Source organism: Pristiophorus japonicus, unplaced genomic scaffold, assembly GCF_044704955.1.
Source record: "Pristiophorus japonicus isolate sPriJap1 unplaced genomic scaffold, sPriJap1.hap1 HAP1_SCAFFOLD_246, whole genome shotgun sequence".
NCBI classification, from domain to species: Eukaryota; Metazoa; Chordata; class Chondrichthyes; family Pristiophoridae; genus Pristiophorus; species Pristiophorus japonicus.
Genome location: NW_027252188.1, coordinates 81,456 through 106,275, shown reverse-complemented (window position 1 = coordinate 106,275; position 24,820 = coordinate 81,456). Strand labels below are relative to the sequence as shown.

At 60.7% G+C, this 24,820-nt stretch overlaps 1 protein-coding gene across 3 annotated transcripts in view; it reads left to right on the top strand.

Annotated features, from left to right (window-relative positions):
• syne3 (spectrin repeat containing, nuclear envelope family member 3) overlaps nt 1-24,820 on the top strand; it is a 125,249-nt gene that overhangs the window by 81,986 nt on the left and 18,443 nt on the right. For all 3 annotated transcript variants that reach the window (XM_070871359.1, XM_070871358.1, XM_070871357.1), the window contains exons 15-16: nt 1,567-1,716; nt 9,944-10,096. In XM_070871359.1, the coding sequence (XP_070727460.1) occupies nt 1,567-1,716; nt 9,944-10,096 (303 nt within the window). The remainder of the gene's footprint in view (nt 1-1,566; nt 1,717-9,943; nt 10,097-24,820) is intronic.

Genomic DNA, 24,820 nt, shown 5'->3' with positions numbered 1-24,820 from the left:
GGGCGGGGCAGAGTGCGGGGGCGGGGCAGAGTGCGGGGGCGGGGCAGAGTGCGGGGGCGGGGCAGAGTGCGGGGGCGGGGCAGAGTGCGGGGGCGGGGCAGAGTGCGGGGGCGGGGCAGAGTGCGGGGGCGGGGCAGAGTGCGGGGGCGGGGCAGAGTGCGGGGGCGGGGCAGAGTGCGGGGGCGGGGCAGAGTGCGGGGGCGGGGCAGAGTGCGGGGGCGGGGCAGAGTGCGGGGGCGGGGCAGAGTGCGGGGGCGGGGCAGAGTGCGGGGGCGGGGCAGAGTGCGGGGGCGGGGCAGAGTGCGGGGGCGGGGCAGAGTGCGGGGGCGGGGCAGAGTGCGGGGGCGGGGCAGAGTGCGGGGGCGGGGCAGAGTGCGGGGGCGGGGCAGAGTGGCGGGGGCGGGGCAGAGTGCAGGGACAGGGCAGTGGGCGGGGCGGGGCAGTGTGCAGTGGACAGGGCAGTGTGCAGTGGACAGGGCAGTAGGCAGGGCACTGTGCAGGGACAGGGCAGTGGGCGGGACAGTGTGCAGTGGGCGGGGCAGAGTGGCGGGGACAGGGCAGTGGGCGGGGACAGGGCAGTGGGCGGGGCAGTGTGCAGTGGACAGGGCAGTAGGCAGGGCAGAGTGCGGGGACAGGGCAGTGGGCTGTGCAGGGGGCGGGGACAGGGCAGTGGGCGGGGACAGGGCAGTGGGCGGGGCAGTGTGCAGTGGACAGGGCAGTGGGCGGGGCAGAGTGCAGGGGGCGGGGACAGGGCAGTGGGCGGGGCAGAGGCAGTGGGCGGGGCAGTGTGCAGTGGACAGGGCAGTGGGCGGGGCAGAGTGCAGGGGGCGGGGACAGGGCAGTGGGCGGGGCAGTGGGCGGGGACAGGGCAGTGGGCTGTGCAGGGGGCGGGGACGGGGCAGTGGGCGGGGCAGAGTGCAGGGGGCGGGGACGGGGCAGGGGGCGGGGCAGTGGGCGGGGCAGGGACAGGGCAGTGGGCGGGGCGGGGACAGGGCAGTGGGCGGGGCAGTGTGCCGGGGTGTACGAGGAGATGGCTGTGTGGGGAGTAGACGTACGGAGAGAGGGTTGCTGCTCCACTCTCTCCATGTTGCCTTCTGGTTAAGGTGACGGACGGTGAGAGATTTGCCGGGGGAAGGTGAAAGATAAAGAAAGCATTTATATAGCGCCTTTCATGACTTCAGGACATCCCGAAGCGCTTTCCAGCCAGTGCCGTACTTTTTGAAGTGTTGTAAAGTAGGAAATGCCGCAGGCAGTATGCGCACCTTCGAATGAGGGAGAGCGAGAGAAGAGTAACAAAGATGGTGAAGAAAGGAGCGAGAGATTCCGCTCCACTTTGGAAGTCGAATGCTCTGTTGTCACATGGTGAACACCCTTGTTCCTGTACAACAGCAAACAATCTGACTTAGTGAGCAGTGGCACAGAGGCTGCACATTGCGATCGACAGCCTGTGCCTGCACACGTGGTGTTTCTGCAGGGTCTGCTTCTCTTGTGTAATCTCACTCATTCTGCTCTTGGGAAACGATGTCAGCACTGCACGATTCTCATTTCCAGTTTACTGTCTGACAGGTGTATGATCGAGCCCCGACTGATCTCAAGGTGTGCATGAAGAAGTTTCAAGAGTGGCTAAAAGCTGAAGATTGCAAACTGACCAATATTTTAATTGCTAGAAGTCCCAGGAGCAGCAGAGAGAGAGAAATCAGAAAACGAAGCCTGAAGGTAAGGGAATTTCAGGGAAACTTGTTAACCTGGACTATACCATGAGCGACTGTGTATTGCGAAACCGCAGTCCCCACTGTGCTGTCAAGGAGCAATGCAATAATACATCACCAAACCGTGCTCAGGAGCAACGCAAGATTGTGTGTTACCAAAGAACAGTATTAAAGTCTGGCAGTGCGGAGCTCCCTCAGTACTGCCCCTCCGACAGTGCAGCACTCCCCCTCAGTACTGCCCCTCCGACAGTGCGGCACTCCCCCTCAGTACTGCCCCTCCGACAGTGCGGCACTCCCCCTCAGTACTGCCCCTCCGACAGTGTGGCACTCCCTCAGTACTGCCCCTCCGACAGTGCGGCACTCCCTCAGTACTGCCCCTCCGACAGTGCGGCACTCCCCCTCAGTACTGCCCCTCCGACAGTGCGGCACTCCCCCTCAGTACTGCCCCTCCGACAGTGTGGCACTCCCCCTCAGTACTGCCCCTCCGACAGTGTGGCACTCCCTCAGTACTGCCCCTCCGACAGTGCGGCACTCCCTCAGTACTGCCCCTCCGACAGTGCGGCACTCCCCCTCAGTACTGCCCCTCCGACAGGGCGGCACTCCCTCAGTACTGCCCCTCCGACAGTGCGGCACTCCCTCAGTACTGCCCCTCCGACAGTACGGCGCTCCCTCAGTACTGCCCCTCAGACAGTGCGGCGCTCCCTCAGTACTGCTCCTCCGACAGTGCGGCACTCCCTCAGTACTGCCCCGCCGACAGTGCAGCGCTCCCTCAGTACTGCCCCTCCGACAGTGCGGCACTCCCTCAGTACTGCCCCTCCAACAGTGCAGCACTCCCTCAGTACTGCCCCTCCAACAGGGCGACGCTCCCTCAATATTCGAACATAAAAAATAGGAGCAGGAGTAGGCCATTTGGCCCCTCGAGCCTGCTCCGCCATTCAATAAGATCATGGCTGATCTGATCATGGACTCAGCTCCACTTCCCTGCCCACTCTCCATAACCCCTTATTCCCTTATCGTTCAAAAATTTGTCTATCTCCGCCTTAAATATATTCAATGACCCAGCCTCCACAGCTCTCTGGGGTAGAGAATTCCACAGATTTACAACCCCCTGAGAGAAGAAATTCCTCCTCGTCTCAGTCTTAAATTGGTGACCCATTATTCTGAAACTATGTCCCCTAGTTCTAGATTCCCCCACGAGGCGAGGTCTTACTACAGTTGCACAGGGCCTTAGTGAGGTCCCATCTGGAATATTGTGTTCAGTTTTGGTCTCCTAATCTGAGGAAGGACGTTCTTGCTCTTGAGGGAGTGCAGCGAAGGTTCACCAGACTGATTCCAGGGATGGCAGGACTGACATATGAGGAGAGACTGGATCAACTGGGCCTGTATTCACTGGAGTTTAGAAGGATGAGAGGGGATCTCATAGAAACATATCACATTCTGACGGGACTGGACAGGTTAGATGCAGGAAGAATGTTCCCGATGTTGGGGAGGTCCAGAACCAGGGGACATAGTCTTAGGATAAGGGGTAAGCCATTTAGGACTGAGATGAGGAGAAACTTCTTCACTCAGAGAGTTGTTAACCTGTGGAATTCCCTGCCGCAGAGAGTTGTTGATGCCAGTTCATTGGATATATTCAAGAGGGAGTTAGATATGGCCCTAACGGCTAAAGGGATCAAGGGGTATGGAGAGAAAGCAGGAAAGGGGTACTGAGGGAATGATCAGCTATGATATTGAATGGCGGAGCAGGCTCAAAGGGCCGAATGGCCTACTCCTGCACCTATTTTCTATGAAACATTCTCTCTGCATCCACCTTGTTGAGCCCCCTTATAATCTTATATGTTTCAATAAGATCACCTCTCATTCTGCTGAACTCCAATAATTATAGGCCTAACCTACTCTACCTTAATTCATAAGTCAACTTCATCTCCGGAATCAACCTAGTGAACCTTCTCTGAACAGCCTCCAATGCAAGTATATCCTTCCTTAAATACGGAGACCAAAACTGTACGCAGTACTCCAGGTGTGGCCTCACCAATACCCTGTACAGTTGTAGCAGGACTTCTCTGCTTTTATACTCTATCTCCCTTGCAATAAAGGCCAACATTCCATTTGCCTTCCTGATTACGGGCCCAAGTTTCCACATGATTTGCGCCTGATTTTTAGGAGCAACTGGTGGAGAACGGACTATCTTAGAAATCGCAATTCTCCACGTTTTTTTTTCTGCAGTTCTAGTCAGGTAGAACAGTTCTACTTTGGAACGGAATTTTTTCTTCAAAAGGGGGCGTGTCCGGCCACTGACGCCTGATTTCAAAGTTTCCACAGTGAAAACGTACTCCAAACTAAGTTAGAATGGAGCAAGTGAAGATTTTTGTAGAACTGAAAAAACCTGTTCTACACATTAAAAAATCAGGCGCAGGTTACAAATTAGGCGTCCAGAACGAGGTGGGGGGGGGGGGAACTCATTAAATTCTACAATAAATCCTTATTTATACTTCTACAAATATTATACAAATAAATCCAACCTGAACAAACATTTATAAGCAAAGAAAAGATTAAATAAACCATCTTCCTACCTGTGTGAAAGTTCTTCAGGCAGGCCTTTAGGAAGCGGTTTGCCGTCAGGACCGAAGGCTGAACGGGCCGGGCCCGAGATTTCGGGCAGGGCCCGTCCCCAGCACCAGAGGTAGGTGGCACTGGGTCGGGTCGGGGAGAGAGGTTCGGTTCGGGTCGGAGGGGAGGGGGGGGGGGGGGGGGAGAGGGAGGAGGGAGGGAGGTCAGGTTGGGGAGGGGAGGGGGGGAAAGGTGGGGGAGGTCAGGGCGGGGGCGGGAGTAGAGTCGGGTCGAGTCGGGTGGGAGCGGGAGCGGCAGACACGGACGGGTCGAGTCGGGTCCAGGCGGGGGGGGGGGGGGGAGGGAGGGAGGTCAGGTCGGGGAGGGGAGGGGGGGGGGAGGGGGGGGAAAGGTGGGGGAGGTCAGGTCGGATCCAGGGCGGGGGCGGGAGTAGAGTCGGGTCGAGTCGGGTGGGAGCGGGAGCGGCAGACACGGACGGGTCGAGTCGGGTCCAGGCGGGCGGGGGGGGGGGGGGGAAGGGAGGGAGGTCAGGTCGGGGAGGGGGTGGTGGAGAGGTCGGGGAGGGGGTGGTCAGGTCGGATCCAGTCCGGGGGCGGGAATAGAGTCGGGTGGGAGCGGCAGACGCAGACGGGTCGGGTCGGGTCCGGTCCGGTGGCGGGGGGTGGGGGAGCAGGAGCGGGAGTCGGGAGGAAGCAGGAGCTGGCCGTGGGAGGAGCCTTATTCACGCAGCCCCAGTGAGGCCATTGGGCCAGGGCTAGGGGCTGCGTGCTTCGGCCCCTCCCACACAGTTTCGGGCGCCTGGAGCTGCTGCACATGCGTGCTGACTGTAGTGCGCATGTGCAGAGGTCCCGGCACTGTTTTCGGCGAAGGGTCCTAGCTCCGCCCCCTACAGCTCCTGCTGCGCCGCGCCGAGGGCCAGAGGACCTGCAGGGAGCCGGAGAATACGGAGGGTTTTTTTAGGCGCAGCTCGGAGGGGCGCCGGTTTTTTATCGTGTGGAAACTTGGGCCCTATTTGCTGTACCTAAATATTAACTTTTTGTGTTTTATGCACAAGGACCCCCAGGTCCCTCTGTACTGCAGCACTTTGCAATTTTTCTCCATTTAAATTATAATTTGCTTTTTTATTTTTTCTACCAAAATGGATAATCTCTCACTTTCCCACATTATATCCCATCTGACAAATGTTTGGCCGCTCATTGAGCCAGTCTATATCTCTTTGCATGTTCTTTGGGTTCTCCTCACAACTTTGTATCATCATCAAATTTAGCTACGTTACACTCGGTCCTTTTATCCAAGTCATTAATATAGATTATAAATAGTTGAGGCCCCAACACTGATCACTGCGGCATCCCACTAGTTGCTGTTTGCCAACCTGAAGCTGTCAGGCCTACCAATTATTTTCCAGAATTATTAGCTCTTGCCTTCCATACGCCGCTATCACAAGTGAAGAGCCCAGAGGGTGGGGCAACATCATCGTTGGATAAGCTCCAGGGGAGATTTGATTCGGGACAAAACACCAGCATTAAAGGAGGTCTCAGTGACAGTGTGTCAGGATGATGCGATAAGGCAGCTGAGCTATGTTGAGAAACTGGACAGGCCTGGGTCAAATTGAACAACAACTTGTATTTGTATAGCTCCTTTAACATAGTAAAACGTTCTAAGGCGGTTATCAGTAGAGAATAGAACGTGAGGTTTCTCTTTGCATTCCACGTGATTCTGGAATAGTGAGAGATTTTGGCAGACAAGAGCAGGACCCGAGAATGCTTTACATGGTCCAACCAGATCTGCCGGTGAATGTCCCGTCATATCGGTTCAAGCCTGCGTCTCTTGGACTTAAGCGAGTGAAGATCACGGCTCTACTGGGGCAACGGCCAGGGTGAGAGAGAGTAATGGTTTTAACGGTGTAGGGCATAAAAGGTGGTGGTGAGGGTGTGATTGAGCAGATCGGTAGCTGCAGAAATATTCTGGTGAATGGAGGGCCAAAGGCTGGACACTTGGGGGTTGATGAGTGCAGTTGGGAGAGTTGGGATACCGTGTGTCGCGGGGGGGCGGTGTGTCGCGGGGGGCCCTGTGTTGCGGGAGGCCATGTGTCGCGGGGTGTGGAGTCAGTGTGTCGCGGGGGGCCATGTGTCGCGGGGTGTGGAGTCAGTGTGTCGCGGGGGGCCCTGTGTCGCGGGGTGTGGAGTCAGTGTGTCGCGGGGTGTGGAGTCAGTGTGTCGCGGGGGGCCCTGTGTCGCGGGGTGTGGAGTCAGTGTGTTGCGTGGGACCCTGTGTCGCGGGGTGTGGAGACAGTGTGTCGCGGGGGGCCGTGTGTCGCGGGGGGCCGTGTGTCGCGGGGTGTGGAGTCAGTGTGTCGCGGGATGTGGAGTCAGTGTGTCGCGGGGGGCCGTGTGTCGCGGGGTGTGGAGTCAGTGTGTCGCGGGGGGCCATGTGTCGCGGGGTGTGGAGTCAGTGTGTCGCGGGGGGCCGTGTGTCGCGGGGGGCCGTGTGTCGCGGGGTGTGGAGTTAGTGTGTCGCGGGGGGCCCTGTGTCGCGGGGTGTGGAGTCAGTGTGTCGCGGGGGGCCGTGTGTCGCGGGGTGTGGAGTCAGTGTGTCGCGGGGTGTGGAGTCAGTGTGTCGCGGGGTGTGGAGTCAGTGTGTCGCGGGGTGTGGAGTCAGTGTGTCGCGGGGTGTGGAGTCAGTGTGTCGCGGGGGGCCATGTGTCGCGGGGTGTGGAGTCAGTGTGTCGCGGGGGGCCATGTGTCGCGGGGTGTGGAGTCAGTGTGTCGCGGGGGGCCGTGTGTCGCGGGGGGCCGTGTGTCGCGGGGTGTGGAGTCAGTGTGTCGCGGGGGGCCATGTGTCGCGGGGGGCCATGTGTCGCGGGGGGCCGTGTGTCGCGGGGGGCCATGTGTCGCGGGGTGTGGAGTCAGTGTGTCGCGGGGGGCCGTGTGTCGCGGGGTGTGGAGTCAGTGTGTCGCGGGGGGCCGTGTGTTGCGGGGTGTGGAGTCAGTGTGTCGCGGGGGGCCCTGTGTCGCGGGGGGCCGTGTGTCGCAGGGTGTGGAGTCAGTGTGTCGCGGGGTGGGGGGCCGTGTGTCGCGGGGGGCCGTGTGTCGCGGGGTGTGGAGTCAGTGTGTCGCGGGGGACCGTGTGTCGCGGGGGGCCCTGTGTCGCGGGGTGTGGAGTCAGTGTGTCGTGGGGGGCCCTGTGTCGCGGGGGGCCGTGTGTCGCGGGGTGTGGAGTCAGTGTGTCGCGGGGGGCCCTGTGTCGCGGGGTGTGGAGTCAGTGTGTCGCGGGGGGCCGTGTGTCGCGGGGGGCCGTGTGTCGCGGGGTGTGGAGTCAGTGTGTCGCGGGGTGTGGAGTCAGTGTGTCGCGGGGGGCCCTGTGTCGCGGGGGGCCGTGTGTCGCGGGGTGTGGAGTCAGTGTGTCGCGGGGGGCCGTGTGTCGCGGGGTGTGGAGTCAGTGTGTCGCGGGGGGCCGTGTGTCGCGGGGTGTGGAGTCAGTGTGTCGTGGGGGGCCGTGTGTCGCGGGGTGTGGAGTCAGTGTGTCGCGGGGGGCCCTGTGTCGCGGGGGGCCGTGTCTCGTGGGGGGCCGTGTGTCGCGGGGTGTGGAGTCAGTGTGTCGCGGGGGACCGTGTGTCGCGGGGTGTGGAGTCAGTGTGTCGCGGGGGACCGTGTGTCGCGGGGTGTGGAGTCAGTGTGTCGCGGGGGACCGTGTGTCGCGGGGTGTGGAGTCAGTGTGTCGCGGGGTGTGGAGTCAGTGTGTCGCGGGGGGCCGTGTGTCGCGGGGTGTGGAGTCAGTGTGTCGCGGGGGGCCCTGTGTCGCGGGGGGCCGTGTGTCGCGGGGTGTGGAGTCAGTGTGTCGCGGGGGGCCCTGTGTCGCGGGGGGCCCTGTGTCGCGGGGTGTGGAGTCAGTGTGTCGCGGGGGGCCGTGTGTCGCGGGGTGTGGAGTCAGTGTGTCGCGGGGGGCCATGTGTCGCGGGGTGTGGAGTCAGTGTGTCGCGGGGGGCCGTGTGTCGCGGGGTGTGGAGTCAGTGTGTCGCGGGGGGCCGTGTGTCGCGGGGTGTGGAGTCAGTGTGTCGCGGGGGGCCATGTGTCGCGGGGTGTGGAGTCAGTGTGTCGCGGGGGGCCGTGTGTCGCGGGGGGCCGTGTGTCGCGGGGGGCCCTGTGTCGCGGGGTGTGGAGTCAGTGTGTCGTGGGGGGCCCTGTGTCGCGGGGGGCCGTGTGTCGCGGGGGGCCCTGTGTCGCGGGGTGTGGAGTCAGTGTGTCGCGGGGGGCCGTGTGTCGCGGGGTGTGGAGTCAGTGTGTCGCGGGTGGCCCTGTGTCGCGGGGTGTGGAGTCAGTGTGTCGCGGGGGGCCCTGTGTCGCGGGTGGCCCTGTGTCGCGGGGGGCCGTGTGTCGCGGGTGGCCCTGTGTCGCGGGGTGTGGAGTCAGTGTGTCGCGGGGAGCCGTGTGTCGCGGGGTGTGGAGTCAGTGTGTCGCGGGGGGCCATGTGTCGCGGGGTGTGGAGTCAGTGTGTCGCGGGGGGCCGTGTGTCGCGGGGGGCCGTGTGTCGCGGGGGGCCCTGTGTCGCGGGGTGTGGAGTCAGTGTGTCGTGGGGGGCCCTGTGTCGCGGGGGGCCGTGTGTCGCGGGGGGCCCTGTGTCGCGGGGTGTGGAGTCAGTGTGTCGCGGGGGGCCGTGTGTCGCGGGGTGTGGAGTCAGTGTGTCGCGGGTGGCCCTGTGTCGCGGGGTGTGGAGTCAGTGTGTCGCGGGGGGCCCTGTGTCGCGGGTGGCCCTGTGTCGCGGGGGGCCGTGTGTCGCGGGTGGCCCTGTGTCGCGGGGTGTGGAGTCAGTGTGTCGCGGGGAGCCGTGTGTCGCGGGGGGCCGTGTGTCGCGGGGTGTGGAGTCAGTGTGTCGCGGGGAGCCGTGTGTCGCGGGTGGCCCTGTGTCGCGGGGTGTGGAGTCAGTGTGTCGCGGGGGGCCCTGTGTCGCGGGGGGCCGTGTGTCGCGGGGTGTGGAGTCAGTGTGTCGCGGGGGGCCCTGTGTCGCGGGGGGCCCTGTGTCGCGGGGGGTCCTGTGTCGCGGGGTGTGGAGTCAGTGTGTCGCGGGGGGCCGTGTGTCGCGGGATGTGGAGTCAGTGTGTCGCGGGGGGCCGTGTGTCGCGGGGGGCCCTGTGTCGCGGGGGGCCGTGTGTCGCGGGGTGTGGAGTCAGTGTGTCGCGGGGGGCCCTGTGTCGCGGGGGGCCGTGTGTCGCGGGGGGCCCTGTGTCGCGGGGGGCCGTGTGTCGAGGGGTGTGGAGTCAGTGTGTCGCGGGGGGCCCTGTGTCGCGGGGGGCCCTGTGTCGCGGGGGGTCCTGTGTCGCGGGGTGTGGAGTCAGTGTGTCGGGGATACCGTGTAAAGAATGTCCTTGCCACTTGGAGCTAACAGTTTGTGTCGACGTGGTTTGCCCACTGAAGCGGTGGGCTCAAGCTGGCAAAGCTCCAATGGCCCGTGTCGGCTGCTGCTGTTGCCGCCAGGATTCCTCCAACACCATCCGAGGGCTGGTACTGAGGGAGAAGAGGGCTGCCAGCTCGTTTCTGGAGAATCCCATGTATCCCAGGTATCGCAGGATTCATTTGCCCGTCTGTTCAATAAGCCGATTACTCGAGTTCTGTGCACAAAGCGGTGGAGGTTTTGAAGTTTTCTCATGTGATTGGCATTGTTTCCAGGTGCTGCGTTCTCGTGTGCCTCAAGGCCAGAAGCTTTTTGAAGAGCTCCTCGGGGCTGAGTCTGCCGGTGTAACTGATGAGAAGGAGCTGGAGGATTTGCGGTATCGCTGGATATTGTACAAAACGCAGCTGAGGGAGATTGGCGAGCTCCAGGTCTGGACTGTGTCTGGCTTTTACAGGAGCTCTTCAATAGCACGTAGCTTGTCACTCTGTGCTACATCTCCATATCCCTTGATTCCTCCAGCCCTACACCCCCTCCCTATCTCTGTAACCTCCTCCAGCCCTACACCCCTCCCTATCTCTGTAACCTCCTCCAGCCCCTACATCCCTCCCTATCTCTGTAACCTCCTCCAGCCCTACACCCCTCCCTATCTCTGTAACCTCCTCCAGCCCAGACACCCCTCCCTATCTCTGTAACCTCCTCCAGCCCCTCACCCCTCCCTATCTCTGTAACCTCCTCCAGCCCCTACACCCCGCCCTATCTCTGTAACCTCCTCCAGTCCCTACACCCCTCCCTATCTCTGTAACCTCCTCCAGCCCGACACCCCTCCCTATCTCTGTAACCTCCTCCAGCCCTACACCCCTCCCTATCTCTGTAACCCCCTCCAGCCCCTACACCCCTCCCTATCTCTGTAACCTCCTCCAGCCCCTACACCCCTCCCTATCTCTGTAACCTCCTCCAGCCCCTACACCCCTCCCTATTTCTGTAACCTCCTCCAGCCCCGACACCCCTGTCTATCTCTGTAACCCCCTCCAGCCCCTACACCCCTCCCTATCTCTGTAACCTCCTCCAGCCCCGACACCCCTCCCTATCTCTGTAACCCCCTACACCCCTCCCTATCTCTGTAACTCCCTCCAGCCCTACACCCCTCCCTATCTCTGTAACCTCCTCCAGCCCCTACACCCCTCCCTATCTCTGTAACCTCCTCCAGCCCCTACACCCCTCCCTATCTCTGTAACCCCCTCCAGCCCCGACACTCCTCCCTATCTCTGTAACCCCCTCCAGTCCCGACATCCCTCCCTATCTCTATAACCTCCTCCAGCCCCTACACCCCTCCCTATCTCTGTAACCCCCTCCAGCCCCTACACCCCTCCCTATCTCTGTAACCTCCTCCAGCCCCTACACCCCTCCCTATCTCTGTAACCCCCTCCAGCCCCTACACCCCTCCCTATCTCTGTAACCTGCTCCAGCCCCGACACCCTCCCTATCTCTGTAACCCCCTACACCCCTCCCTATCTCTGTAACCTCCTCCAGCCCCTACACCCCTCCCTATCTCTGTAACCCCCTCCAGCCCCTACACCCCTCCCTATCTCTGTAACCTCCTCCAGCCCTACACCCCTCCCTATCTCTGTAACCTCCTCCAGCCCCTACACCCCTCCCTATCTCTGTAACCTCCTCCGGCCCCTACACCCCTCCCTATCTCTGTAACCTCTTCCAGCCCCTACACCCCTCCCTATCTCTGTAACCTCCTCCAGCCCCTACTATCCCTCCCTATCTCTGTAACCTCCTCCAGCCCCTACACCCCTCCCTATCTCTGTAACCTCCCCTCCCTATCTCTGTAAACTCCTCCAGCCCCGTCACCCCTGTCTATCTCTGTAACCCCCTCCAGCCCCTACACCCCTCCCTATCTCAGTAACCCCCTCCAGCCCCGACACCCCTCCCTATCTCTGTAACCTCCTCCAGCCCCGACACCCCTCCCTATCTCTGTAACCTCCTCCAGCCCCGACACCCCTGTCTATCTCTGTAACCCCCTCCAGCCCGACACCCCTCCCTATCTCTGTAACCTCCTCCAGCCCCGACACCCCTCCCTATCTCTGTAACCTCCTCCAGCCCCGACACCCCTGTCTATCTCTGTAACCCCCTCCAGCCCTACACCCCTCCCTATCTCTGTAACCTCCTCCAGCCCCGACACCCCTGTCTATCTCTGTAACCCCCTCCAGCCCCTACACCCCTCCCTATCTCTGTAACCTCCTCCAGCCCCTACACCCCTGTCTATCTCTGTAACCCCCTCCAGCCCTACACCCCTCCCTATCTCTGTAACCTGCTCCAGCCCCGACACCCTCCCTATCTCTGTAACCCCCTACACCGCTCCCTATCTCTGTAACCTCCTCCAGCCCCGACACCCTCCCTATCTCTGTAACCCCCTACACCCCTCCCTATCTCTGTAACCTCCTCCAGCCCCTACACCCCTCCCTATCTCTGTAACCCCCTCCAGCCCCTACACCCCTCCCTATCTCTGTAACCTCCTCCAGCCCCTACACCCCTCCCTATCTCTGTAACCTCCTCCAGCCCCTACTATCCCTCCCTATCTCTGTAACCTCCTCCAGCCCCTACACCCCTCCCTATCTCTGTAACCTCCTCCGGCCCCTACACCCCTCCCTAGCTCTGTAACCTCTTCCAGCCCCTACACCCCTCCCTATCTCTGTAACCTCCTCCAGCCCCTACTATCCCTCCCTATCTCTGTAACCTCCTCCAGCCCCTACACCCCTCCCTATCTCTGTAACCTCCCCTCCCTATCTCTGTAACCTCCTCCAGCCCCGTCACCCCTGTCTATCTCTGTAACCCCCTCCAGCCCCTACACCCCTCCCTATCTCAGTAACCCCCTCCAGCCCCGACACCCCTCCCTAACTCTGTAACCTCCTCCAGCTCCGACACCCCTCCCTATCTCTGTAACCTCCTCCAGCCCCGACACCCCTGTCTATCTCTGTAACCCCCTCCAGCCCTACACCCCTCCCTATCTCTGTAACCTCCTCCAGCCCCGACACCCCTGTCTATCTCTGTAACCCCCTCCAGCCCCTACACCCCTCCCTATCTCTGTAACCTCCTCCAGCCCCGACACCCCTGTCTATCTCTGTAACCCCCTCCAGCCCTACACCCCTCCCTATCTCTGTAACCCCCTCCAGCCCAACACCCCTCCCTATCTCTGTAACCTCCTCCAGCCCGGACACCCCTCCCTATCTCTGTAACCTCCTCCAGCCCCGACACCCCTCCCTATCTCTGTAACCTCCTCCAGCCCCGACACCCCTCCCTATCTCTGTAACCCCCTCCAGCCCTACACCCCTCCCTATCTCTGTAACCCCCTCCAGCCCTACACCCCTCCCTATCTCTGTAACCCCCTCCAGCCCCAACACCCCTGTCTATCTCTGTAACCTCCTCCAGCCCCTACACCCCTCCCTATCTCTGTAACCTCCTCCAGCCCCGACACCCCTCCCTATCTCTGTAACCCCCTCCAGCCCCTACACCCCTCCCTATCTCTGTAACCTGCTCCAGCCCCGACACCCTCCCTATCTCTGTAACCCCCTACACCCCTCCCTATCTCTGTAACCTCCTCCAGCCCCTACACCCCTCCCTATCTCTGTAACCCCCTCCAGCCCCTACACCCCTCCCTATCTCTGTAACCTCCTCCAGCCCTACACCCCTCCCTATCTCTGTAACCTCCTCCAGCCCCTACACCCCTCCCTATCTCTGTAACCTCCTCCAGCCCCTACTATCCCTCCCTATCTCTGTAACCTCCTCCAGCCCCTACACACCTCCCTATCTCTGTAACCTCCTCCGGCCCCTACACCCCTCCCTATCTCTGTAACCTCTTCCAGCCCCTACACCCCTCCCTATCTCTGTAACCTCCTCCAGCCCCTACTATCCCTCCCTATCTCTGTAACCTCCTCCAGCCCCTACACCCCTCCCTATCTCTGTAACCTCCTCCAGCCCCTACACCCATGTCTATCTCTGTAACCTCCTCCAGCCCCTACACCCCTCCCTATCTCTGTAACCTCCTCCAGCCCCTACACCCCTCCCTATCTCTGTAACCCCCTCCAGCCCTACACCCCTCCCTATCTCTGTAACCTCCTCCAGCCCTACACCCCTCCCTATCTCTGTAACCTCCTCCAGCCCCTACACCCCTCCCTATCTCTGTAACCTCCTCCAGCCCGACACCCCTCCCTATCTCTGTAACCTCCTCCAGCCCTACACCCCTCCCTATCTCTGTAACCCCCTCCAGCCCCTACACCCCTCCCTATCTCTGTAACCTCCTCCAGCCCCTACACCCCTCCCTATCTCTGTAACCTCCTCCAGCCCCTACACCCCTCCCTATCTCTGTAACCTCCTCCAGCCCCGACACCCCTGTCTATCTCTGTAACCCCCTCCAGCCCCGACACCCCTCCCTATCTCAGTAACCCCTCCAGCCCCGACACACCTCCCTATCTCTGTAACCTCCTCCAGCCCCGACACCCCTCCCTATCTCTGTAACCCCCTACACCCCTCCCTATCTCTGTAACTCCCTCCAGCCCTACACCCCTCCCTATCTCTGTAACCTCCTCCAGCCCCTACACCCCTCCCTATCTCTGTAACCCCCTCCAGCCCTACACTCCTCCCTATCTCTGTAACCTCCTCCAGCCCCTACACCCCTCCCTATCTCTGTAACCCCCTCCAGCCCCGACACCCCTCCCTAGCTCTGTAACCCCCTCCAGTCCCGACATCCCTCCCTATCTCTATAACCTCCTCCAGCCCCTACACCCCTCCCTATCTCTGTAACCCCCTCCAGCCCCTACACCCCTCCCTATCTCTGTAACCTCCTAGAGCCCCTACACCCCTCCCTATCTCTGTAACCCCCTCCAGCCCCTACACCCCTCCCTATCTCTGTAACCTGCTCCAGCCCCGACACCCTCCCTATCTCTGTAACCCCCTACACCCCTCCCTATCTCTGTAACCTCCTAGAGCCCCTACACCCCTCCCTATCTCTGTAACCTCCTCCAGCCCCTACACCCCTCCCTATCTCTGTAACCCCCTCCAGCCCCTACACCCCTCCCTATCTCTGTAACCTGCTCCAGCCCCGACACCCTCCCTATCTCTGTAACCCCCTACACCCCTACCTATCTCTGTAACCTCCTCCAGCCGCTACACCCCTCCCTATCTCTGTAACCCCCTCCAGCCCCTACACCCCTCCCTATCTCTGTAACCTCCTCCAGCCCTACACCCCTCCCTATCTCTGTAACCTCCTCCAGCCCCTACACCCCTCCCTATCTCTGTAACCTCCTCCAGCCCCTACTATCCCTCCCTATCTCTGTAACCTCCTCCAGCCCCTACACCCCTCCCTATCTCTGTAACCTCCTCCGGCCCCTACACCCCTCCCTATCTCTGTAACCTCTTCCAGCCCCTACACCCCTCCCTATCTCTGTAACCTCCTCCAGCTCCTACTATCCCTCCCTATCTCTGTAACCTCCTCCAGCCCCTACACCCCTCCCTATCTCTGTAACCTCCCCTCCCTATCTCTGTAACCTCCTCCAGCCCCGTCACCCCTGTCTATCTCTGTAACCCCCTCCAGCCCCTACACCCCTCCCTATCTCAGTAACCCCCTCCAGCCCCGACACCCCTCCCTATCTCTGTAACCTCCTCCAGCCCCGACACCCCTCCCTATCTCTGTAACCTCCTCCAGCCCCGACACCCCTGTCTATCTCTGTAACCCCCTCCAGCCCTACACCCCTCCCTATCTCTGTAACCCCCTCCAGCCCTACACCCCTCCCTATCTCTGTAACCTCCTCCAGCCCCGACACCCCTGTCTATCTCTGTAACCCCCTCCAGCCCCTACACCCCTCCCTATCTCTGTAACCTCCTCCAGCCCCTACACCCCTGTCTATCTCTGTAACCCCCTCCAGCCCTACACCCCTCCCTATCTCTGTAACCTCCTCCAGCCCCGACACCCCTCCCTATCTCTGTAACCTCCTCCAGCCCCGACACCCCTCCCTATCTCTGTAACCCCCTCCAGCCCTACACCCCTCCCTATCTCTGTAACCCCCTCCAGCCCTACACCCCTCCCTATCTCTGTAACCCCCTCCAGCCCCAACACCCCTGTCTATCTCTGTAACCCCCTCCAGTCCCGACAACCCTCCCTATCTCTGTAACCTCCTCCAGCCCCTACACCCCTCCCTATCTCTGTAACCTCCTCCAGCCCCTACACCCCTCCCTATCTCTGTAACCTCCTCCAGCCCTACACCCCTCCCTATCTCTGTAACCTCCTCCAGCTCTACACCCCTCCCTATCTCTGTAACCTCCTCCAGCCCCTACACCCCTCCCTATCTCTGTAACCCCCTCCAGCCCCTACACCCCTCCCTATCTCTGTAACCTCCTCCAGCCCCTACACCCCTCCCTATCTCTGTAACCTCCTCCAGCCCCTACACCCCTCCCTATCTCTGTAACCCCCTCCAGCCCCTACACCCCTCCCTATCTCTGTAACCTGCTCCAGCCCCGACACCCTCCCTATCTCTGTAACCCCCTACACCCCTCCCTATCTCTGTAACCTCCTCCAGCCCCTACACCCCTCCCTATCTCTGTAACCCCCTCCAGCCCCTACACCCCTCCCTATCTCTGTAACCCCCTCCAGCCCCTACACCCCTCCCTATCTCTGTAACCTGCTCCAGCCCCGACACCCTCCCAATCTCTGTAACCCCCTACACCCCTCCCTATCTCTGTAACCTCCTAGAGCCCCTACACCCCTCCCTATCTCTGTAACCTCCTCCAGCCCCTACACCCCTCCCTATCTCTGTAACCCCCTCCAGCCTCTACACCCCTCCCTATCTCTGTAACCTGCTCCAGCCCCGACACCCTCCCTATCTCTGTAACCCCCTACACCCCTCCCTATCTCTGTAACCTCCTCCAGCCCCGACACCCCTCCCTATCTCTGTCACCCCCTCCAGCCCCTACACCCCTCCCTATCTCTGTAACCTCCTCCAGCCCTACACCCCTCCCTATCTCTGTAACCTCCTCCAGCCCCTGCACCCCTCCCTATCTCTGTAACCTCCTCCAGCCCCTACACCCCTCCCTATCTCTGTAACCTCCCCTCCCTATCTCTGTAACCTCCTCCAGCCCCGTCACCCCTGTCTATCTCTGTAACCCCCTCCAGCCCCTACACCCCTCCCTATCTCTGTAACCTCCTCCAGCCCTACAACCCTCCCTATCTCTGTAACCTCCTCCAGCCCCTACACCCCTCCCTATCTCTGTAACCTCCTCCAGCCCCTACACCCCTCCCTATCTCTGTAACCTCCTCCGGCCCCTACACCCCTCCCTATGTCTGTAACCTCTTCCAGCCCCTACACCCCTCCCTATCTCTGTAACCTCCTCCAGCCCCTACTATCCCTCCCTATCTCTGTAACCTCCTCCAGCCCCTACACCCCTCCCTATCTCTGTAACCTCCCCTCCCTATCTCTGTAACCTCCTCCAGCCCCGTCACCCCTGTCTATCTCTGTAACCCCCTCCAGCCCCTACACCCCTCCCTATCTCAGTAACCCCCTCCAGCCCCTACACCCCTCCCTATCTCAGTAACCCCCTCCAGCCCCGACACCCCTCCCTATCTCTGTAACCTCCTCCAGCCCCGACACCCCTCCCTATCTCTGTAACCTCCTCCAGCCCCGACACCCCTGTCTATCTCTGTAACCCCCTCCAGCCCCTACACCCCTCCCTATCTCTGTAACCTCCTCCAGCCCCGACACCCCTGTCTATCTCTGTAACCCCCTCCAGCCCCTACACCCCTCCCTATCTCTGTAACCTGCTCCAGCCCCGACACCCTCCCTATCTCTGTAACCCCCTACACCCCTACCTATCTCTGTAACCTCCTCCAGCCGCTACACCCCTCCCTATCTCTGTAACCCCCTCCAGCCCCTACACCCCTCCCTATCTCTGTAACCTCCTCCAGCCCTACACCCCTCCCTATCTCTGTAACCTCCTCCAGCCCCTACACCCCTCCCTATCTCTGTAACCTCCTCCAGCCCCTACTATCCCTCCCTATCTCTGTAACCTCCTCCAGCCCCTACACCCCTCCCTATCTCTGTAACCTCCTCCGGCCCCTACACCCCTCCCTATCTCTGTAACCTCTTCCAGCCCCTACACCCCTCCCTATCTCTGTAACCTCCTCCAGCTCCTACTATCCCTCCCTATCTCTGTAACCTCCTCCAGCCCCTACACCCCTCCCTATCTCTGTAACCTCCCCTCCCTATCTCTGTAACCTCCTCCAGCCCCGTCACCCCTGTCTATCTCTGTAACCCCCTCCAGCCCCTACACCCCTCCCTATCTCAGTAACCCCCTCCAGCCCCGACACCCCTCCCTATCTCTGTAACCTCCTCCAGCCCCGACACCCCTCCCTATCTCTGTAACCTCCTCCAGCCCCGACACCCCTGTCTATCTCTGTAACCCCCTCCAGCCCTACACCCCTCCCTATCTCTGTAACCCCCTCCAGCCCTACACCCCTCCCTATCTCTGTAACCTCCTCCAGCCCCGACACCCCTGTCTATCTCTGTAACCCCCTCCAGCCCCTACACCCCTCCCTATCTCTGTAACCTCCTCCAGCCCCTACACCCCTGTCTATCTCTGTAACCCCCTCCAGCCCTACACCCCTCCCTATCTCTGTAACCTCCTCCAGCCCCGACACCCCTCCCTATCTCTGTAACCTCCTCCAGCCCCGACACCCCTCCCTATCTCTGTAACCCCCTCCAGCCCTACACCCCTCCCTATCTCTGTAACCCCCTCCAGCCCTACACCCCTCCCTATCTCTGTAACCCCCTCCAGCCCCAACACCCCTGTCTATCTCTGTAACCCCCTCCAGTCCCGACAACCCTCCCTATCTCTGTAACCTCCTCCAGCCCCTACACCCCTCCCTATCTCTGTAACCTCCTCCAGCCCCTACACCCCTCCCTATCTCTGTAACCCCCTCCAGCCCTACACCCCTCCCTATCTCTGTAACCTCCTCCAGCTCTACACCCCTCCCTATCTCTGTAACCTCCTCCAGCCCCTACACCCCTCCCTATCTCTGTAACCCCCTCCAGCCCCTACACCCCTCCCTATCTCTGTAACCTCCTCCAGCCCCTACACCCCTCCCTATCTCTGTAACCTCCTCCAGCCCCTACACCCCTCCCTATCTCTGTAACCCCCTCCAGCCCCTACACCCCTCCCTATCTCTGTAACCTGCTCCAGCCCCGACACCCTCCCTATCTCTGTAACCCCCTACACCCCTCCCTATCTCTGTAACCTCCTCCAGCCCCTACACCCCTCCCTATCTCTGTAACCCCCTCCAGCCCCTACACCCCTCCCTATCTCTGTAACCCCCTCCAGCCCCTACACCCCTCCCTATCTCTGTAACCTGCTCCAGCCCCGACACCCTCCCAATCTCTGTAACCCCCTACACCCCTCCCTATCTCTGTAACCTCCTAGAGCCCCTACACCCCTCCCTATCTCTGTAACCTCCTCCAGCCCCTACACCCCTCCCTATCTCTGTAACCCCCTCCAGCCTCTACACCCCTCCCTATCTCTGTAACCTGCTCCAGCCCCGACACCCTCCCTATCTCTGTAACCCCCTACACCCCTCCCTATCTCTGTAACCTCCTCCAGCCCCGACACCCCTCCCTATCTCTGTCACCCCCTCCAGCCCCTACACCCCTCCCTATCTCTGTAACCTCCTCCAGCCCTACACCCCTCCCTATCTCTGTAACCTCCTCCAGCCCCTGCACCCCTCCCTATCTCTGTAACCTCCTCCAGCCCCTACACCCCTCCCTATCTCTGTAACCTCCCCTCCCTATCTCTGTAACCTCCTCCAGCCCCGTCACCCCTGTCTATCTCTGTAACCCCCTCCAGCCCCTACACCCCTCCCTATCTCTGTAACCTCCTCCAGCCCTACAACCCTCCCTATCTCTGTAACCTGCTCCAGCCCCTACACCCCTCCCTATCTCTGTAACCTCCTCCAGCCCCTACACCCCTCCCTATCTCTGTAACCTCCTCCGGCCCCTACACCCCTCCCTATGTCTGTAACCTCTTCCAGCCCCTACACCCCTCCCTATCTCTGTAACCTCCTCCAGCCCCTACTATCCCTCCCTATCTCTGTAACCTCCTCCAGCCCCTACACCCCTCCCTATCTCTGTAACCTCCCCTCCCTATCTCTGTAACCTCCTCCAGCCCCGTCACCCCTGTCTATCTCTGTAACCCCCTCCAGCCCCTACACCCCTCCCTATCTCAGTAACCCCCTCCAGCCCCTACACCCCTCCCTATCTCAGTAACCCCCTCCAGCCCCGACACCCCTCCCTATCTCTGTAACCTCCTCCAGCCCCGACACCCCTCCCTATCTCTGTAACCTCCTCCAGCCCCGACACCCCTGTCTATCTCTGTAACCCCCTCCAGCCCCTACACCCCTCCCTATCTCTGTAACCTCCTCCAGCCCCGACACCCCTGTCTATCTCTGTAACCCCCTCCAGCCCCTACACCCCTCCCTATCTCTGTAACCTCCTCCAGCCCCGACACCCCTGTCTATCTCTGTAACCCCCTCCAGCCCTACACCCCTCCCTATCTCTGTAACCCCCTCCAGCCCTACACCCCTCCCTATCTCTGTAACCTCCTCCAGCCCGGACACCCCTCCCTATCTCTGTAACCTCCTCCAGCCCCGACACCCCTCCCTATCTCTGTAACCTCCTCCAGCCCCGACACCCCTCCCTATCTCTGTAACCCCCTCCAGCCCTACACCCCTCCCTATCTCTGTAACCCCCTCCAGCCCTACACCCCTCCCTATCTCTGTAACCCCCTCCAGCCCCAACACCCCTGTCTATCTCTGTAACCTCCTCCAGCCCCTACACCCCGCCCTATCTCTGTAACCTCCTCCAGCCCCGACACCCCTCCCTATCTCTGTAACCTCCTCCAGCCCGACACCCCTCCCTATCTCTGTAACCTCCTCCAGCCCTACACCCCTCCCTATCTCTGTAACCCCCTCCAGCCCCTACACCCCTCCCTATCTCTGTAACCTCCTCCAGCCCTACACCCCTCCCTATCTCTGTAACCTCCTCCAGCCCCGACACCCCTCCCTATCTCTGTAACCCCCTCCAGCCCCTACACCCCTCCCTATCTCTGTAACCTGCTCCAGCCCCGACATCCTCCCTATCTCTGTAACCCCCGACACCCCTCCCTATCTCTGTAACCTCCTCCAGCCCCTACTATCCCTCCCTATCTCTGTAACCTCCTCCAGCCCCTACACACCTCCCTATCTCTGTAACCTCCTCCGGCCCCTACACCCCTCCCTATCTCTGTAACCTCTTCCAGCCCCTACACCCCTCCCTATCTCTGTAACCTCCTCCAGCCCCTACTATCCCTCCCTATCTCTGTAACCTCCTCCAGCCCCTACACCCCTCCATATCTCTGTAACCTCCCCTCCCTATCTCTGTAACCTCCTCCAGCCCCGTCACCCCTGTCTATCTCTGTAACCCCCTCCAGCCCCTACACCCCTCCCTATCTCAGTAACCCCCTCCAGCCCCGACACCCCTCCCAATCTCTGTAACCTCCTCCAGCCCCGACACCCCTCCCTATCTCTGTAACCTCCTCCAGCCCCGACACCCCTCCCTATCTCTGTAACCTCCTCCAGCCCCGACACCCCTGTCTATCTCTGTAACCCCCTCCAGCCCTACACCCCTCCCTATCTCTGTAACCTCCTCCAGCCCCGACACCCCTGTCTATCTCTGTAACCCCCTCCAGCCCCTACACCCCTCCCTATCTCTGTAACCTCCTCCAGCCCCTACACCCCTGTCTATCTCTGTAACCTCCTCCAGCCCCTACACCCCTCCCTATCTCTGTAACCTCCTTCAGCCCCTACACCACTCCCTATCTCTGTAAACCCCTCCAGCCCTACACCCCTCCCTATCTCTGTAACCTCCTCCAGCCCTACACCCCTCCCTATCTCTGTAACCTCCTCCAGCCCCTACACCCCTCCCTATCTCTGTAACCTCCTCCAGCCCGACACCCCTCCCTATCTCTGTAACCTCCTCCAGCCCTACACCCCTCCCTATCTCTGTAACCCCCTCCAGCCCCTACACTCCTCCCTATCTCTGTAACCTCCTCCAGCCCTACACCCCTCCCTATCTCTGTAACCTCCTCCAGCCCCTACTATCCCTCCCTATCTCTGTAACCTCCTCCAGCCCCTACACCCCTCCCTATCTCTGTAACCTCCTCCAGCCCCTACACCCCTCCCTATCTCTGTAACCTCCTCCAGCCCCTACACCCCTCCCTATCTCTGTAACCTCCTCCAGCCCCGACACCCCTGTCTATCTCTGTAACCCCCTCCAGCCCCTACACCCCTCCCTATCTCAGTAACCCCCTCCAGCCCCGACACCCCTCCCTATCTCTGTAACCTCCTCCAGCCCCGACACCCCTCCCTATCTCTGTAACCCCCTACACCCCTCCCTATCTCTGTAACTCCCTCCAGCCCTACACCCCTCCCTATCTCTGTAAACTCCTCCAGCCCCTACACCCCTCCCTATCTCTGTAACCCCCTCCAGCCCTACACTCCTCCCTATCTCTGTAACCTCCTCCAGCCCCTACACCCCTCCCTATCTCTGTAACCCCCTCCAGCCCCGACACCCCTCCCTAGCTCTGTAACCCCCTCCAGTCCCGACATCCCTCCCTATCTCTATAACCTCCTCCAGCCCCTACACCCCTCCCTATCTCTGTAACCCCCTCCAGCCCCTACACCCCTCCCTATCTCTGTAACCTCCTCCAGCCCCTACACCCCTCCCTATCTCTGTAACCCCCTCCAGCCCCTACACCCCTCCCTATCTCTGTAACCTGCTCCAGCCCCGACACCCTCCCTATCTCTGTAACCCCCTACACCCCTCCCGATCTCTGTAACCTCCTCCAGACCCTACAACACTCCCTTTCTCTGTAACCCCCTCCAGCCCCTACACCCCTCCCTATCTCTGTAACCTCCTCCAGCCCTACACTCCTCCCTATCTCTATAACCTCCTCCAGCCCCTACACCCCTCCCTATCTCTGTAACCTCCTCCAGCCCCTACTATCCCTCCCTATCTCTGTAACCTCCTCCAGCCCCTACACCCCTCCCTATCTCTGTAACCCCCTCCAGCCCCTACACCCCTCCCTATCTCTGTAACCTGCTCCAGCCCCGACACCCTCCCTATCTCTGTAACCCCCTACACCCCTCCCTATCTCTGTAACCTCCTCCAGCCCCTACTATCCCTCCCTATCTCTGTAACCTCCCCTCCCTATCTCTGTAACCTCCTCCAGCCCCGTCACCCCTGTCTATCTCTGTAACCCCCTCCAGCCCCTACACCCCTCCCTATCTCAGTAACCCCCTCCAGCCCCGACACCCCTCCCGATCTCTGTAACCTCCTCCAGCCCCGACACCCCTCCCTATCTCTGTAACCTCCTCCAGCCCCGACACCCCTGTCTATCTCTGTAAACCCCTCCAGCCCCTACACCCCTCCCTATCTCTGTAACCTCCTCCAGCCCCTACACCCCTGTCTATCTCTGTAACCCCCTCCAGCCCTACACCCCTCCCTATCTCTGTAACCCCCTCCAGCCCTACACCCCTCCCTATCTCTGTAACCTCCTCCAGCCCGGACACCCCTCCCTATCTCTGTAACCTCCTCCAGCCCCGACACCCCTCCCTATCTCTGTAACCTCCTCCAGCCCCGACACCCCTCCCTATCTCTGTAACCCCCTCCAGCCCTACACCCCTCCCTATCTCTGTAACCCCCTCCAGCCCTACACCCCTCCCTATCTCTGTAACCCCCTCCAGCCCCTACACCCCTCCCTATCTCAGTAACCCCCTCCAGCCCCGACACCCCTCCCTATCTCTGTAACCTCCACCAGCCCCGACACCCCTCCCTATCTCTGTAACCCCCTACACCCCTCCCTATCTCTGTAACTCCCTCCAGCCCTACACCCCTCCCTATCTCTGTAAACTCCTCCAGCCCCTACACCCCTCCCTATCTCTGTAACCCCCTCCAGCCCTACACTCCTCCCTATCTCTGTAACCTCCTCCAGCCCCTACACCCCTCCCTATCTCTGTAACCCCCTCCAGCCCCGACACCCCTCCCTAGCTCTGTAACCCCCTCCAGTCCCGACATCCCTCCCTATCTCTATAACCTCCTCCAGCCCCTACACCCCTCCCTATCTCTGTAACCCCCTCCAGCCCCTACACCCCTCCCTATCTCTGTAACCTCCTAGAGCCCCTACACCCCTCCCTATCTCTGTAACCTCCTCCAGCCCCTACACCCCTCCCTATCTCTGGAACCCCCTCCAGCCCCTACACCCCTCCCTATCTCTGTAACCTGCTCCAGCCCCGACACCCTCCCTATCTCTGTAACCCCCTACACCCCTCCCTATCTCTGTAACCTCCTCCAGCCCCTACACCCCTCCCTATATCTGTAACCCCCTCCAGCCCCTACACCCCTCCCTATCTCTGTAACCTCCTCCAGCCCTACACCCCTCCCTATCTCTGTAACCTCCTCCAGCCCCTACTATCCCTCCCTATCTCTGTAACCTCCTCCAGCCCCTACACCCCTCCCTATCTCTGTAACCTCCTCCAGCCCCTACACCCCTCCCTATCTCAGTAACCCCCTCCAGCCCCGACACCCCTCCCTATCTCTGTAACCTCCTCCAGCCCCGACACCCCTCCCTATCTCTGTAACCCCCTCCAGCCCCTACACCCCTCCCTATCTCTGTAACCTGCTCCAGCCCCGACACCCTCCCTATCTCTGTAACCCCCGACACCCCTCCCTATCTCTGTAACCTCCTCCAGCCCCTACACCCCTCCCTATCTCTGTAACCCCCTCCAGCCCCTACACCCCTCCCTATCTCTGTAACCTCCTCCAGCCCTACACCCCTCCCTATCTCTGTAACCTCCTCCAGCCCCTACACCCCTCCCTATCTCTGTAACCTCCTCCAGCCCCTACTATCCCTCCCTATCTCTGTAACCTCCTCCAGCCCCTACACACCTCCCTATCTCTGTAACCTCCTCCGGCCCCTACACCCCTCCCTATCTCTGTAACCTCTTCCAGCCCCTACACCCCTCCCTATCTCTGTAACCTCCTCCAGCCCCTACTATCCCTCCCTATCTCTGT